The sequence below is a fragment of the Melanotaenia boesemani genome, chromosome 9 (assembly GCF_017639745.1).
Source record: "Melanotaenia boesemani isolate fMelBoe1 chromosome 9, fMelBoe1.pri, whole genome shotgun sequence".
Taxonomy (NCBI): Eukaryota; Metazoa; Chordata; class Actinopteri; order Atheriniformes; family Melanotaeniidae; genus Melanotaenia; species Melanotaenia boesemani.
In genome coordinates this window covers 24,513,860-24,530,768 of record NC_055690.1, presented here as the reverse complement: position 1 = coordinate 24,530,768, position 16,909 = coordinate 24,513,860, and the positions used below count along the sequence as shown (strand labels likewise).

General features: G+C 39.5%; 1 protein-coding gene across 5 annotated transcripts; it reads left to right on the top strand.

The window, feature by feature from the left end:
- Positions 1-133: 133 nt before the first annotated feature.
- numa1 (nuclear mitotic apparatus protein 1) lies at positions 134-14,927 on the top strand. Of its 5 annotated transcripts, none has more exons than XM_041995358.1 (25): positions 134-266; positions 570-639; positions 730-815; positions 976-1,049; positions 1,522-1,610; positions 1,696-1,770; positions 1,892-1,985; positions 2,060-2,240; positions 2,395-2,534; positions 2,630-2,741; positions 2,950-3,067; positions 3,380-3,520; positions 3,795-3,908; positions 4,052-9,244; positions 9,408-9,617; positions 9,723-9,913; positions 10,235-10,372; positions 10,628-10,706; positions 11,005-11,197; positions 11,684-11,820; positions 11,976-12,248; positions 12,486-12,587; positions 12,711-13,025; positions 14,372-14,412; positions 14,716-14,927. In XM_041995358.1, the coding sequence occupies exons 2-24, from the start codon at positions 604-606 to the stop codon at positions 14,408-14,410; spliced, it is 8,130 nt and encodes a 2,709-aa protein (XP_041851292.1). In that variant the 5' UTR covers positions 134-266; positions 570-603; the 3' UTR covers positions 14,411-14,412; positions 14,716-14,927. The 5 variants fall into 5 exon arrangements, with proteins under 5 accessions (XP_041851292.1, XP_041851291.1, XP_041851289.1 ...); XM_041995357.1 differs by having other exon boundaries at positions 135-266; positions 2,081-2,240; positions 10,628-10,730; XM_041995355.1 differs by having other exon boundaries at positions 135-266; positions 10,628-10,730.
- Positions 14,928-16,909: the final 1,982 nt, after the last annotated feature.

Here is a 16,909-nt window from a genome sequence, read left to right as displayed (position 1 = left end):
CATGACTTGTAGCATTGCCACTACGTAGTGAGCGTAACGTCTGTACAACATCCGGCTTCTAAACCAATCATCCTCTTCTATTTTAAGACCCAACAGTATACGAACACGGATTGGTTGGTTTAATCTCCTGTTACTGTTTTTAAATTTTTTCCTGTTTCACCGGGTAGAACTGTTTGTTTTGTGACGCTAGCTTCGTGTAATTAGTCTCCTCAGCGAAGTAATATCTATTAGCACACTACAAGAGCGAGGAGTCGTTCGATTTAAAGGCAAGTAACTGCTCGGAAACAACATTTTACTACAGTTGCCCATTCTCAGGCAACGTTCACTAACTAAGCTAAACTTAGCATAAAACCAAGTCATCTGTGAATCAACTGTTATGAAAAAAAAACATGATGCTGACAGTACATTGCATGTTGTAGAACTAAGGTGATGTATCGTGGCCTTTAGTAATTTCACAGGCTCGCTGTGGGTTAAATGTGATGCGGATTTATGTTTTGTGTGCAGTCTTTCAGATGAAAATACTAGCTACTTTGGCTAACGCAATCTAGATGCTCTCTGTTTGCTTCTAGGTTGAAATCCCTTTATGGATAAAGGGACAACAAGATGGAAAACGTCGGGGTTAAGGCTCTTCTTTGCTGGGTAAGTTGATAGTGACGTCAATTACGACATGAGATATGCAGTTTGTATTTATTTGATAAATAATTTTGCTTTATTACTTTTGTTTTATAGGTCAACAGTGTCCAACTGTCAGACAGAGAGATAAACATCGACGATTTACAGGATCTGATTATCATAGAAAAACTCATTTATAAGCTGTGAGTGGGAGCTGTGTGTTTAAACTTTTGTTTTGTGTAAACAAGAGGTCGTCAGTGATTTGTGAAGGTTTTAAACACATTTCCATGGTTGATAGGATATTTGAAATGTAGAAATGCTACTTCCTTGTTGTGAACTACAATTTATTTTGTGTCATATCAGGAGAAAAGAACCGAACTTCACTCCCAGCAATTCCTTTGAGGATCGGTTCAGACTCATTACAGAGTTTTTAGAAAGTGAGTTTCTCTGCTTTTTCTATTTTAATATTCCCGTGTTTTTTAAAACGATTGTTTTAAAGTTTCATTTGTTGCAGTTATAATGCATTTAATGAACTTCACTTTGTGATTAATTACATTTAGCTTAGTGCTGCTACATTTCTAATTATTGTAAAGCAAAACTCCTGTCCTGTTGTACTGATGTAGATGAAAATCAGTGAGTTTATTTTACTGTGATGAAATGGCAATAAATAAATAAATAAATTGTATTCTGAAAATGGTATGCTAGATATTTAGACAAATGTAGACAATTCCTTTTGTTAATTTGACCACACCTTTTTTGGTATGGTCTTAAGTGTTTCACCCATACATTCTGTAAAAACTACATTATGTCAGTGACAACACTGATGCCAAGCTCCTCTACCATTTTTTCAGTTTAAATGAAGTAATTCTTTCTGCTGACAATTAATTAATGTATGTTTTGTTTTTTTAGGGGATTGTAGATTTAGTCAAACTGCAGGCACATTTGTATCTTGGGGCAGCATACAAGATGGAAAGAAAGTAACTATAGAAATTGCAAAGGTACAAGAAAACGGAAAAACAAAACAACACTTGCTAACAATACTAGGACAAGGCTCATTCTGACAAACTTTTGTAATGTCACCAGGTGCTTTTGCTCCTTGTCTACCATGACATGATGAATGACCGCTGCACTATCAACATGTTGGATTGTGAAGTAGAGGTACAAGCTTTTCTTCTAATGTGCTATTTAATATAGTGTCCCCTGTTGCATAACGCATTTTATTTGACAAACTATTCTGCCTTTTAATTTTTTTCTAATGTGTATGTTCATGCTCTGTTAGCGGGAACTGGCAAACCTCACTTGTTCCTTTGTGATGGAGAGTGATGGCTGTGTGTATCTGAAAAACAGACTTGACACCTACTTGGCAAAGAGACGTAAGTTGCAAATTTGTTCATTCTTTCATTCCTTTATGATATTCCCTTAAAAACAGAAGTATTTTATCTGACAGACACTGCAAACTTCATCTCAGGTTTGTCCATCTCACGTGAGGTCTTTGAGGAACCAGAAACCATGTCTACCTCCAACGTGTCAACTATTTCCTCGCTCTCCGATGATAGTTCCCCCGTCTTTCATCGCACTCAGAAAATCAGATTTTTGAATATGGAAACCGTGGCATCTTCCTCTTGCAGGTATTGGTGTACATTCAAAATGAATTCAGTATAACTACTGTATTTGTTTAATGACAGTAAGATGGTTTTATAGGCAATGTTGATTTAAACGTCTCTGGATTTAATCATTGAAATCCATGAGATTAACCTGGCTGACCTGTTTTCATTCCCACAGCCAGTCTCCTTTGGCAGAGGTCATGAATACACCAAAATTTCAGATGAGGAAAATGGAAAGACAGATGATCAAGGAGAGAGAATACAGAGACAATTTGGAAAGGGAGTTGGCCAACACTGTTGGATGCATTGCACAGAAAGGTATCACATTTACAACACTGCAGTTAACTCAACAGGTGCTGTGTGGTAAAATGGGCTACATTTTCTTATCTGTAAATTATTAATTTATGATGTAGAATCTTACATCAGTCAGCTGCAGTACCGTCTAGACAAACTGAAAGAAGATCAAGACAATCAAGAGCAGGCTATCCGAGAACAGATCGATGAGCTTGAGACCAAGAACAACATGTAAGTACACAAAATGATGACATATTCTAAAAACTTACACCACGCTCCTACCAAACATACCTCAGAGCTTTTTAATGCATGCACATAACAATCTCTAATAAGTTTTGAGATTTTTATGTAGACATAAAATGTTTAATTTGCATCTAAAGAATTTGATGTGCCGATGTGGGGGAGAAAAAACTGCTTAATTAACTGATTTTTGTCTTAGGTTGCAAGTACGTCTTGATGAGATGTTGAAGCAAAATAAAGAGCTCAAGACTACCTCTTCGCATATGGAGCGAAAAGTTGATGAGTTAACAGATGAAAATGGTGCACTCTCCTCTCAGGTAATAACACATCTGCAGGTTGTAAGTTTTTTTTTTCCTGATTGTTGACATTAGAAAGTTGCTTTTTGTATCCATGGATTCATTATTTGTAATTGAACATTTTTTTTAATTTTCTTTATAAAGAACATTTTATCAGGAGATTAGATCAGTGAATACCTGATCAGTTTTAGCAACAGAAGATGCATGCAACTGAAAGTTGAGGATGTCATAGATTTTCTGTCTGTTTAAGAACCAGTGCATCTGTAATTTATATAAAGATAAAGACTTAAACTTAATCTAGATTGTAAAGACTTACCCTACATGCTTTCTTAGGTGAGAGCAGTGTGTTCGCAGCTTGCCATCTTCGAGGCAGAAGTTGGTAGACTGACAGAAGCTCACGCTTCTGCTGAGAGGGAGTGGAAAAGTAAAAGTAGCCATCTACAGTCTGAACTCAACCAAGCAACAAACCAAAAGGTAGATAAATCATTCAGTTTTTTTCTGTCACACCAAAACAGTCCTTGACGTGTGGGGATGCTCAAGCACGCTTAAAGTTTGATCTGTTAGGGGCACAAAGTTGAAACTGCAAAGCATACAAACTTTCTACAGTTGAAGAATTGTAGAAAGGAAAGTGCACACTTTTTCAGAAAGCATACCCATTTTTGTTGATAGTGATTGCTTCTGTTACTGTTTTTGTATTTTTGGGATTGCCACAGCGCATGTCAATATAATGTGTGTGTCTTTGTTTCAGGAGTTCCTAGCTGAACAAATTCAAATCCTCCAAGGAAAGATTTCCTGTTTAGAAACTGAGATAAGCAGGGCGGCAAGGGAGGAAGTAGGAGAAAACATGGGCCCTGTAATGGAGGTAAAATGATTAACTCTTTGCTAGTGCTAACAAATGTATACTCAAACTTTATTTAGGAATTAGTTTAAAATAAATTGTGCATTTTCTGAAACTTTCCTCCTATACTAGAAAAGTGATTTGTTTTTTCCTTCCTACATTACCAGAGAGAAGAACTGGAGACTGAAATCAGTGATCTAAAGAACGAGCTGGAGAGCAAACTTTGCTCCCTGAAAGAGGCAGAAATGGAGATTCAAACCAAAACTCAAAAGTTGGTTGAGAATGAACAAGAAATAACCCAACATCAAGAACTCCTAAAACAGCAGAAAGCCCAATTCAAAGAAATGATTCGAGTCAAGGACGAAATTTTAGACAAGCTGCAAAACGATATAACTGAACAAAGAGCGTTTTTTCAACAAGAGATCCGAGAGCTGGAGCTTCAGCTTAAGCAAGTTGAGCAGCAGAAATCTGAGCAGGTGGCCAGACTACAACAAAATATCACAGCTTGCGAGCAAGAAATTGAAACACTTAAGAAGAATAAGAAAGAGAAAGAAGACCTTCTACATCAGGCAGAAGAAAAAGTGAAGGTGCTTGAGACAAAACTATCTGCTGTTACTTCTTTATTAACTGATAAAGAGCAAGAAATTAATGGTCTCAGAGAGGAAGTAGACATGCTTACAGATGTAACTAAACAAGCAAAAGATGATATTCAAGCCAAAGAGGAAGCAATGGCTAAGTTAGTTCTAAATAACTGTAACGAACAAGAAGTTCTTCATTCTAAAATCCGGACCTTAACAGTGAGTGTTGATGATCTTACCTCATCTCTAAAACAGGCTGAGCAGGAAATTCAACTGAAGCAAGACCTACTGGCTAAAACCCAACAAACGAATATCCAACAAAGGAGTTTACTTCAAGAGCAGATTTCAAGCTTTGAGAATGAGGTACAGAAACTTAATGCAGAGATACTGGAGAGAAACGAGCAGCTGGTTATGTTACAGAATACCAGCTCTCAACAGTGCAAATCTCTTGAGCAAGAGATCAGTGGCCTAAAAGACCAACTAGAAAGTCTGAATGATTCTTTCAAGAAGGCTGAGGATAAAGTTCAGGCTCAGCAGGCTTTGCTTACAAAACATGAGCAAGAAAGTGATTATCAAGCAGAACTTCTGCAACAACAACTGTCTGCCTCCGAAGAGGAGGTAAAGAACTTGAAAGAGGAAATCCAGGCAAAAGAGAAACATATGAAGTTGTTGAAAAGTCAGAGTTCAGAGCAAGAAAAATTTCTACATCAACAGATTGAAGATTTAAAGAAACAAGTTGAGTGTGTTACATTATCAATGAGGGTTGTAGAGGAAAATCTGCAGACCAAGGATAATCTGTTGGCAGAGCAGCAGCTACAGAGCACTCGGCATGTGGAGGCCCTCCAGATGGAGTTGGCAACATCTCGAGATGAAGTGAAGAAACTAAATGCAGCGATAAATGCCAAGGAGGAGCAGTTAATACAGCTGAAAACAGAAACTTCTACACACTCCGAATTGCTTCAGCTGGAGATCGAAGCTCTTAATGAACAAATAAAAAGCATGAGCAGTACTCTGGAGATGGCCAAGGAGGAGGTTAAAGCCAAAGAAGACCTGATGACCAAGCAGGAACAGGATAATGTGTTTCAGATCGAGGAACTTCGAACGCACAGTGCAGCTCTTGACGAGGAGATTAATTGTCTGAAGCAAGAAATCAAAGCTAAAGAGGATGAAGTAGATGAGTTAAAGTCCGAGAGCTGCAAGCAGTCAGAGGTCCTGCAGAATGAGATCCAAACTCTCAAGGATCAAGTACAACATTTAAATGATTCATTAAAGGCCGCAACAGAACAGGTTCAAGCTAAAGAAAACCTGCTTGCTCACAAAGAAGTGGAAATTTGTCAGGAAAGGTATTCCTTTCAAGACATGCTTACAACTTCTGAAGCAGAGATAAGAAAACTCAGGGAAGAGATCCAGTTTAAAGAGGAGCAGCTGGTCACAGTTAAAGAAGAAGGATCCACACAGTCTGACTGGCTACACCAAGAGATCAACAGTCTAAAGAAGCAGCTGGGTGATATGGGCGACTCTCTCAAAAACACAGAGGAAAAACTTCAGACTCAGGTAGTTCTTCTTAACAAGCAGGAACAGGACAGTGCTCACCAGAAAGAGCTACTACAGCAACAGCTGTCTGTGTTTGAAAAGGAAGTAAAGAACTTGAAACATGAGATTCAGACTAAAGAGGAGCAAGTGAGTCTGCTGGAAAATAAAAAATCAGAGGACGCAGAACTTTTACAGCAAGAGATTCATGGTTTAAAGAAGCAAATTGAGTGTCTTACATCTTCACTGAGGACGGCTGAGGAGAATCTGCAATCCAAAGATAATCTGTTAGGAGAGCAGAAGCTACAGAGTACTCAGCTTAGGGAGGCACTCCAGATGCACATGCAAGCATCTGAAGATGAAAATAAAAAGCTAAATGCAGAAATTAATGCTAAGGATGAGAAGTTTGTTCAGCTGCAGACTGACAGCTCTACACACACTGAAGTGCTGCAGCAGGAGATTGAAACTCTGAACAGCCTATTAAAAACGGTTACCAGTTCTCTTGAGATTGCCAAAGACCAGGTTAAAGACAAAGAAGATCTGATGGCCAAGCAGGAACAGGAGAGCATGTTTCAGATTGAGGAACATGGAAAGCACAGTGCAGCTCTTGAGGAGGAGGTGAATCGGTTGAAGCAGGACATTCAAACTAAAGAGGCTGAGGTTGATGAGTTAAAAGCAGAGAGCTGCAAGGAGTCGGAGGTCCTACAGAAAGAAATCCAAACTCTGAGGGATCAAGTAAAATGTTTGAACGAGTCCCTTAAAACTTTAACAGAGCAGGTCCAGGCTAAAGAAAACCTACTGGCTCAGAGGGAAATGGAGATATGTCAGGAAAAGGATACATTTAAAAATATCATCGCAACCTCTGAACAAGAGATGAATAAACTAAAGGCAGAGATCCAAATTAAAGAGGAACGACTAGTCGCCCTCCGAGAAGAAGGATCCATACAGTCTGACACGCTACAGCAAGAGATCAGCAACCTAAAGAAGCAGCTGGATGATATGAGCGACTCTCTCAAAAACACAGAGGAAAAACTTCAGACTCAGGTAGTTCTTTTTAACAAGCAGGAACAGGACAGTGCTCACCAGAAAGAGCTACTACAGCAACAGCTGTCTGTGTTTGAAAAGGAAGTAAAGAATTTGAAACATGAGATTCAGACTAAAGAGGAGCAAGTGAGTCTGCTGGAAAATCAAAAATCACAGGAAGCAGAACTTTTACAGCAAGAGATTCACGGTTTAAAGAAGCAAGTTGAGTGTCTTACATCTTCACTGAGGACAGCTGAGGAGAATCTGCACTCCAAAGATAATCTGTTAGGAGAGCAGAAGCTACAGAGTACTCAGCTTAGGGAGGCACTCCAGATGCACATGCAAGCATCTGAAGATGAAATAAAAAAGCTAAATGCAGAAATTAATGCTAAGGATGAGAAGTTTGTTAAGCTGCAGACTGACAGCTCTACACACACTGAAGTGCTGCAGCAGGAGATTGAAACTCTGAACAGCCTATTAAAAACGGTTACCAGTTCTCTTGAGATTGCCAAAGACCAGGTTAAAGACAAAGAAGATCTGATGGCCAAGCAGGAACAGGAGAGCATGTTTCAGATTGAAGAACATGGAAAGCACAGTGCAGCTCTTGAGGAGGAGGTGAATCGGTTGAAGCAGGACATTCAAACTAAAGAGGCTGAGGTTGATGAGTTAAAAGCTGAGAGCTGCAAGGAGTCGGAGGTCCTACAGAAAGAAATCCAAACTCTGAGGGATCAAGTAAAATGTTTGAACGAGTCCCTTAAAACTTTAACAGAGCAGGTCCAGGCTAAAGAAAACCTACTGGCTCAGAGGGAAATGGAGATATGTCAGGAAAAGGATACATTTAAAAATATCATCTCAACCTCTGAACAAGAGATGAAAAAACTAAAGGCAGAGATCCAAATTAAAGAGGAACGACTAGTCGCCCTCCGAGAAGAGGGATCCATACAGTCTGACACGCTACAGCAAGAGATCAGCAGCCTAAAGAAGCAGCTGGGTGATATGAGTGACTCTCTCAAAAAGTCAGAGGAGAAAGTTCAGATTCAGGTAGTTCTGCTAAACAAACAGGAACAGGACAGTGCTCACCAGAAGCAGCTTCTGCAGCAACAGCTGTCTGCTTCTGAGGAAGAAGTGAGGCAGGTGAAAGCTGAGATTCAAGCCAAAGAAGAACAAATACTCCTACTGAAGAATGATGCCTCAGAAAAGGTGAATTTGCTAAATCAAGGGATACAAAGTTTAAATAAACAGGTTGAGATTCTTGAGTCTTCCCTGAAAAAAGCTGAGGAAGATGTGCAGTCCAAGGAAGCTCTGTTGTCTCAGCAACAGCAAGAAAATACTCAACACAGGCGGGAACTACAAAGCCTACAAGAAAAAGTCCAACAAGTGGAAATTCTGCAGAAACAGGTTTATTCCAGTGAAGAAGAAATTCAAAAGCTAAAAACATCTCAGACTGAGAAAGAAAATCTCCTCATTGAAGCTGAAGAAAAGCTTCAGAACCTTCAGACACAGTTGTCAGATGTTAAGACAGTCATCTCTGAAAAAGACCAAACTCTGATGGGGTTTAAAGAAGAAGCCGCTACCCAAGTTAACTTGGCTCAAATATTAAAAGAGGAGGCTGAGGGCGCTAAGAAAACCTTGGCTGAGATAAAGGAGGAGAGCTCCAAGCAGGAAAGTCTTCTTCAGCATGAGATTCAGAAACTAAAAGCTGAAGTGGAAACCATTTCTCAAAGACTTCTATCTAAAGAGCAGAAGTTAATGGATACTCAGCAGGAGTCTGCTCAACAGATAAACCTCCTTCAGCAGCAGCTCCTAACAGTCAGTGCAGAGCTGAACCAACACAAAGAGATGTTAGCTGCAGACCTCAAATTGAAAGAGGCTTTGCAAGAGTTACAGGTTACCACACTAAAAGAGAAGGAAGTTTTCATTCAGGAAAAAGAAGTCCTCATGGCCAGGATCCTGCAGTCAGCTAAGGATCAGAAAGCTTTGGAGAAACATGTCAAAGCCATTGCCCTTGAAAAGGAGAGACTTGCTCAAGCCAATCAAGCCATAGAGAGAGAGAACATAGCCTCTCGCAAGCTGGAATCTGTGCTGCAACAGGAGTTGGAAATACTAAAACTGGAGAAAGAGAAGCTGTTAAAAGAGAGGGAAAAAGCAGAAGAGATTGAGCTGATGAAGAGGGATCTGCAGGAACAGCTTGCAGCCAAAGTCGAGGCTGCAGAACACTACAAGACTCAGGTTTGTACAGCTACAAGTGTTCAAGTTACACAATGCACATTTATGCATATATTCTTGTAAATTAGCTGATGTTGTGTATTCTTGGTTGGTTTGGTGTTGGATATGTAGTTTTAAGTGAGATATTTATAAAGAGATATCTGTTTTGGTTGTCATAATGCATCAGATGGAGAAAGCTGCAAGTCATTACAACAGCAAGAAGCAGCTTCTCCAGAAAAGTCAAGAGGAAACGATGGAGCTCAAACAATCCTTAGAGGTTAGAGACCAAGAAGTGAAGACTATTACCATGGAAAAAAAGTTGCTTCAACTTGATTTGGACAAGGCTCAAGCCAACGAGAAGAAGCTTTTGAGCAAGGTGGCCAGCTTGGAAGCACAGGTTAGTGTTGCATGTGCAGACTAAGCTGAAATATTCTCTTCAATTATTGTAAGGAAAAAGTACCTTTCTGTTGCAGTTCATTTGACTGTGTCAATTTATCTTTAGCTGACTTATGCAGACCAAACCCTGCGAGCACAGAATAAGATTCATGGCATTGGAGGCAGTACAACAGAGCCATGTTACTTGGAGGTTCCCCGCACAAACTCAGGTGTTTTCACTAGAGCTCAGGTGAAGAAGTCAATGAGCTCTGACAGCCTGGATCAAAGCTCTCTGGAAGACTCTCTAAACTCTACAAGGTAAAGTCTGGGTCATGTTTTTTTTTTTTTTTTTTTTTTTTTTTTTGGTTTTATGGATGTGCTGTGGGATGTAGTAGTATCCCTTTTAAAAGCTGGGATAATCTATTTTAAAACAGTCTACTCAGGAAGTCATTAAGTGCCTCGTTGCATCATTCACATGAAAATGGCACAAAAAGTTTAAAAATGAAAGAAATAGACAAGTACCGTGTCTCACTCATATTCATACCATTGGCTAATCAGCGTTTGAATGTTGTGATCTGTTATAGAAATGTAATGGGATGATTAGAACCTCCTAAAATACTCTGTTCTTTACCTTTGCAGGAAACTGTCAGCACCCGATGAGTCAAGCACACCGCTTGTTCGCAGCTCAGAGCGTTTGGCAGCCAAACGTCGGGGTCTACAGGCCGAGTCACTGGAAACCTTGTACTTTACACCCATTAACACCAGACAGATTAAAAGGTGTGCTGTATAGTTGTTACAGTCATGGTGTTTCACCAATTTTTTAGGTGTTGAGTTTCTATGCTGAGTGAGACAAAGCAATGCTGTTATGCAGCACAATGAACGGGAAACTGAACATTTTGATTGCACTTTTTTCCTCTCACAATTTTATGTTTTATGTCTGATTTATTTTCAGCACAGCAAGATTTCAGAAACTCCACACACTTTCATCTCTGCCATACTCTGTTCAGATCTTAACTTCTTTTCCATCCCCAGGGCCAACGAGTATGATCTGGAGCTGGACCCGGCCTGGAAAAATCCAACATCGTCTGTCAAACGACGCAGAACCACACAGGTTATAAATATCACTATGACCAAGGTGGATGAAACTCATGCAAAGTCACTGCATGTTTATAATAATCAACACTGTTGAAAACACTGTTGAAGTTAAAGTACTTTTATATCATTTTAGTTATACTTGTCTTTAATGAGATTAAAGCATTATTTAACTGTGAAACATCACAGCAATTTAACAATACATTCAAGTAGCTGGGTATAATATTTTATCTTGTTACCTTTTTCAGAGCATCCCTGTTATTTCCTGCTGTAGTATTACTGTAGTTGTAAGTAGTTTATTCATTCTGGTCTTTTAGAAAGACTGCAGTGAAGGCAATGAGACTTTCTACAGCCTGGCTCCAGCTTGCTCCCAACCAAACCTCTCCAGTGCTCACTCTGCACGACCCGTATCTATGGAGCTGTTTAATACACCTGCTGGAAAGACCGGTGCTGCCAGCGACCAACTCATTGGTCTTCCAGGATATAGACGGAGCACAGCCCACTCACAGAGTAAGTAGATACCTGGACAAGCAAAAATAAAAGGCTAACAACCAAAAACCCCTACAGGTGCTTTGAGGTGCTTACTTTTTTGTGTGGTCACCCTACAAAGATAGGTGTCATGCAATAGCCATCTGGTCAGTGTGTAGTTGTAATGATAGGCTTCCTTTTAGCCACTGTTTCCCAAGGCCATATACTCACTCAGTAAACACACACAATCACTTACCCGAGAACATTTTACCACTACCTCTGCCTTCAAAAGTGGTTTATCCAGTTTGTGCTTTTTGTAATAATGCAGCCAATTAAATAAATAGTATTTCACCTGACAAAATGTGATTAATCTGTTGGGATTCTCCACCGATCTGAGTCAAATATTCAGCATTATGGATGCATTATGGATGCACTAACTGATTATTGAACCCAGAGTAACAGTGGATTGACTGGTAGGACTGAATGTGTATATTAAACTCTACTTCTCTTATATCTGTTTACTTTCAGCCACGAGCACCTTCTGTGTGGGAGCAGAGAATGAACCTGACGGTGGATCTGAAGACTGGCTGAGGATTGCAGAGCTCCAGGCCAGGAACAAGGCCTGTCTTCCTCATCTGAAGAGCAGCTACCCTTTGGAGTCTGAGGTGAGAAGAGAGTTTCAGAGGAATTGATTCTGACAGCCACAAACCATCATAAGCAAATTAAATTAAACAAGCAAATTCATACCTATCTAGAAGCTGAGATAGTAGTGTGTAAAGCAACAGAAAATTTTCATGAAATCTCTCCTTTCTTTCTACAGTATGGCCGTAGTGGTCCATTTATTTTCACAGATGAAGAGCTACGAAATGGGGACCCATCGGACACTATCCGGCGGGCTTCTATGATGCCAGGCCAGCTGCAAGACTCCCTTGTCTCCCATCGCCATTCACTCATGTTGGGTCAGGCTGGTGTGTCTGCAGTTGGGACTCGTCCTCACCGTCTGTCTTTGATGCCTGATAAGCTGCCATCAAAAGCAGCTAGTTCCACTCATCTGAAGAGCCCGAAAATGTCTTTACATCAGATATCCCCACAGGTTGGTTTCCAGAAGCATGCACAATAGTATTTGTTGCATTGGTACTTTATCCTTGAGCCTGTTGGTAGTGTATTGAATAAATGCTAAAGAACTTCGTGAAACATTATTTTCTGTTGTTCAAACGTTTATTGAATGTGAACCTCTAGACTCTAGAAGTTATTGGCTTGTTAAAAAGTTACTGTAATACAAAAGGGGTTTTCAAAATGACCATTTGTTTGCTTTTATTTGTATTTGAAGAAAAAGACAAGGGCAAGCTGCTTCCCTCGTCCACTCACTCCCAAAAACAAGAATGTGAGCAGTGGACCTTCCAACATTCAGCCTCAACCCTTCCTCAGTCCTGTGAGTATAATAATTATGCACGCAGTTAAAATCCCCTGGCTGATGTTATATTATCCATATTTTGAGCTTGATTTTAAGTAATTCTCTGTGGTTCGCTAACAGATTTTCTTGCATTAATCACAGGCTGAAAGGAGGCAGTCTATGATGTTCACGATTGACAACACCCCTAAAAGCAATAGCTACTTAAAGAAAGGGCTGAACAAACTGCGCAGCTCCACCAGGAAATCCCCAGGGAAAAGTTCAAAGAAGTCACCTGCACAGACAACTGCCCGTAAGGGCCAGGAGAACACGGCTTCAGTTAATTCCCGAGCTGAAGTGAGACGAGCTGGCAAAATTGGCAACTTTAAGTCACCCCAGGTAGCAACCAAAGGCCTGAAGAAATCTCAGGTCACCAGCAGGTCTGCTAAGTCTCCTGGGCTGACGGCTAGTGCTCGAAAGGTAAACCACTGTTAATTTTTCCATTGCATATAGTTTGAAAGCTTTAGTTCTGTTGAACTGATTGATGTATTGAATCATTTTACAATATTGTGGCCACAGCAGAGACAAGAAATAGTAACAAATATTAAAGCAAAAATTACACTGAGATAACTCACTTATAAAACCAATCGATTTTCTGATTTTAAACTTCGATGAAAGGATCCCAACTATTCAGGTGAATTAAATTTTGAGCCTCCAAAATGTAATTTCTTCATTATATTCCTACAAACTTCTGTTGTATCATTTCCAGTGACCTAGCAGCTGTGGCAAATTAACTTATTTCTTATGAGTCCAGTTTGCAAGTAAATATTAAATAACCAGCCATCTTAGCTTATGGTTATCCATGCTTTTTATAGTAGTTTTTCCTAAATGTTTGCAGTTCAAGAACTTATTCACAAAGGTCTTTTGGTTTCCTCTCTGGGGTCTCAAGAGTAGAAACTTTTTGCAATACCGAGTGAGGTTTTTAAAAATTTGTACCATTCTTATAGTGTGAAAAATGATAGAAACACAGGTCTGTTGTTCATAAGGATGTAGGAACAAAGCTGCAAACCAAGTCATGATGTGATCTAAATATGGAAAGTTAAGTTGGGGTGGGTGTGGCAAAGCAATCACTCCCTCAAGTTTGTGATTCGATCCTCAGCCTCAGTAAATTTGCCAGATTTGACAAATAACCAGCTAATGCTGTGAGAAGACATGTCCCTTCAGAGTAACACCCGTTTTTAAAGGGAATCCATCACCCTAGAAATAATGGCTCATCAAGCAGGTTTAAGAACTTCATTCCACTTATATTTGCTTTTCTCTTTGTTATAGCCCAGCTCAGTGGCTGCAACAAAAAAAGAGAAGCAGGCACAAAAGTGGTACTTTACAAAAATCAAATTTATTAAAGAAAACCAATTAAACATGTACAGGCAAATGTATGCAAGAACATGCACCAGACCCAGGTTTGGCTTGTGCCACTAATCACTAGATGGCACTTAAACACAAACATAAAACAGGTGGTGCGGCCGTCACATCTTTCATGGCCTTGCTATAGTCCCATAGTGACATTTAGTTTTTGCTTTTGAAATGCAGTTTAATTTATATTAAAAAAAGTCTTCCTTTTTATTTATATTGCATACTGTGTACATCTGCTGAACATGTATAGATATTTTTGTCTTTTCAAAGGAGGCTATAGTATTACACTGACTGGTGACTCTACATTGGAACAAATTAGTGCAGATGTATGGGTGATTTAATGGAAAAAGCAGGCATGTTGATAACTTTTATGTTCAGAAAAAGCTGAATTTGAGCCTTTGTTTCAAAAACAGGTGTCTATAAAAGATCACAATCTTGCTGGAAGTCCATAAAGGTTACCATGTATTCATTTTATTACTACTTTTGTTCTTTTTTTTTTCTTTCTGTTTCCACTTAAAAGTTGGTTGGTGATTCTCATTTCTCACATCATGGCATAACTTTGTTTTTGTACTCACTGATTAGATGGTTGCCCACATTTCTATAAACACTATAGCCACAACATCTAGGATTCTAGTTTATTATTATCATCATTAATTTATTTTTAATCTTGTGTTTGTGTGTTTTAAATTAGCTTTTTGTTTAGTTTGTTTATTTCTTTGTGAGATTTGGTTTAATCAGTCTTTTTTTCTTCCTACAGATGATGAGCAGAATGAAGGTTTGAGGACTGGTTCCCAGGTCGAAGTTATGATCATCTGTAATTTTATAATCTCTGCTTTTTCTGCTTCTTCTTCCTACTGATAATCTGACTTTTATTGTTGTTCATCGAGACTTTTATTTTATTACAATCTGCCTTTATTTCTTCTGTATTATATTTTCACATCTGTTAATAAGAATAAAAATTTAAAATACACGACAAAGTCTGCTTGTTTACATGATCACAGCTTACTTGACACATCTGTCAGGGCATCAGCATCACTACTGCACATTATTTGTAACGGTGATTTTATAAGTCCTTCATCCTACCTTCATCCTGTCATAGTCCACAACTTGCTATTATTTAAATATAACCCAAGTAGGTTGTAGCCACACTTATCTAAATACGATATTTCTTGACATCTTGAAAAGCATTTAAATGCAACAATTTGAAGCCTTCTCAAAAGGATCAAATGTTGTGTACCTTATTAAAAATGAGGTAGCTCATTCTTCTAGTTCCCCCATTATTTACATTTTATTTGATATATTTTAAGTATTCATTACATAACAGGTGCAATTTACTAGAAATTGTATATTTACAATCTGAAACATGAAACCAATTGCAAAGAAATTTTGGTGTACAAACAAATTTTTGATTTGTAAAATCAGTTTTCTTTAAATTCATCTTGATTTTGTGTTAGAAAATGGTTTGTTGGGAAGATTTTGTTCTTGGCATGAAGATATTAAATCTAACTTTCATACAATTCAGTTTGAGGACAAGCAATATTTGGTTTACATGTGCAGGTGAATTGCAGACTTCCTGACAGACACATGGTAGTTTGTGAGGCTCGGTTCTCCCAGGGCTGTGTCATTTCTTCTGTTCTTCTCCCTGTACACCAACAGCTGCACATCTGGACACTACTCTGTCAAACTCCTGAAGTTTGCTTTTGACACCACTCTCCTTTGGCTCATCTCTGATGGGGACAGCCAACATGAGTAAGACTTGTGTCCTGGTGCAGCATGGACGACCTGGAACTCAACGCTCAAAACAGTGGATAGTGGACTTCAGGAAGGACCCAGTCCCTTTCTCCCCTGTCATCATCTGTGACATCCAGTGACAAAACATTAGCTCCCGCACCAAGAAGGGTCAACAGAGGCTGTACTTTCTTTTGGCAGCTGAAGAAGGTTCACCTCCCACTAAAGCTGGTGAACTTCTACACAGCCATCACTGAAGCCATCCTCTCATCCTCAATATCAGCCTGATTTGCTGCAGCCCCAGTCAAGGACAAGCTGCAGTGCACACTTGGCTGAGAAGGTGATTGGATACAGCCTTCCATCTCTCCAGGAGCTGTACCCCTCCAGGACATGTAGATGTGCTGCCACGGTTGCTGCTGGTCCCTCTTATCCTGGACACAGACTTTTTCAGTTTTTCCCCTCTGGCAAATGTTTCTGTTCCATCAGGATCTCATGCCACCTAAACAGTTTCTTCCCCTTTGCTGTCAGCTCCTTTGCTAACATCTACTTGCTTCGGAGAGCTGGACAAATCAGGCAGCACTCTGAGGATCATGCTCTTTGATTTCTCAGGTGCTTTAAATACAGTTCAGCCTGCTCTGTTATTTGAGAAACTCTATACATCCAGGTGGATATGTCTACAACCATCTGGATTTATGACTACTTAAACAGATCACAGCTTGTGAGACTGAAATGTTGTGTCTGAGATGGTGGTCAGCAGCACAGGAGCAATCTTACCATTTTGCTTCACACTGTACACCTCAGACCTGTCATCTGCAGAAATACTAATGACTCTGCAGTTGTGTGGTGTACCAGTGATGGACAAGCAGCTGAGCACAGAGAACTGGTCAGTCTATTTGTGAGATGGTGTAGAAACAATCACCTCATCTTGAATACAAACAAAAGAGATGAATGTTGACTTCAGGAAGAACAAGAGTAAACAGAGGACTATTTACATCATAGGATAAGAGATGGAGGTAGTGGAGGAATACAAGTACCGTGGAGCTCAGCTGGACAACAGATTGGACGAGAAATGCAACACAAGCATCTACAAGAAGGGACAGAGCAGTTTCTGCTACTTCTTAAGGAAGCCACATCATTTTCTCCACCAAGATGTTGCATATCTTCTATAAACTTGTTATGGAAAATGTAATCAGCTTTGTTGCCATCTGCTGGGTAGGCAGCAT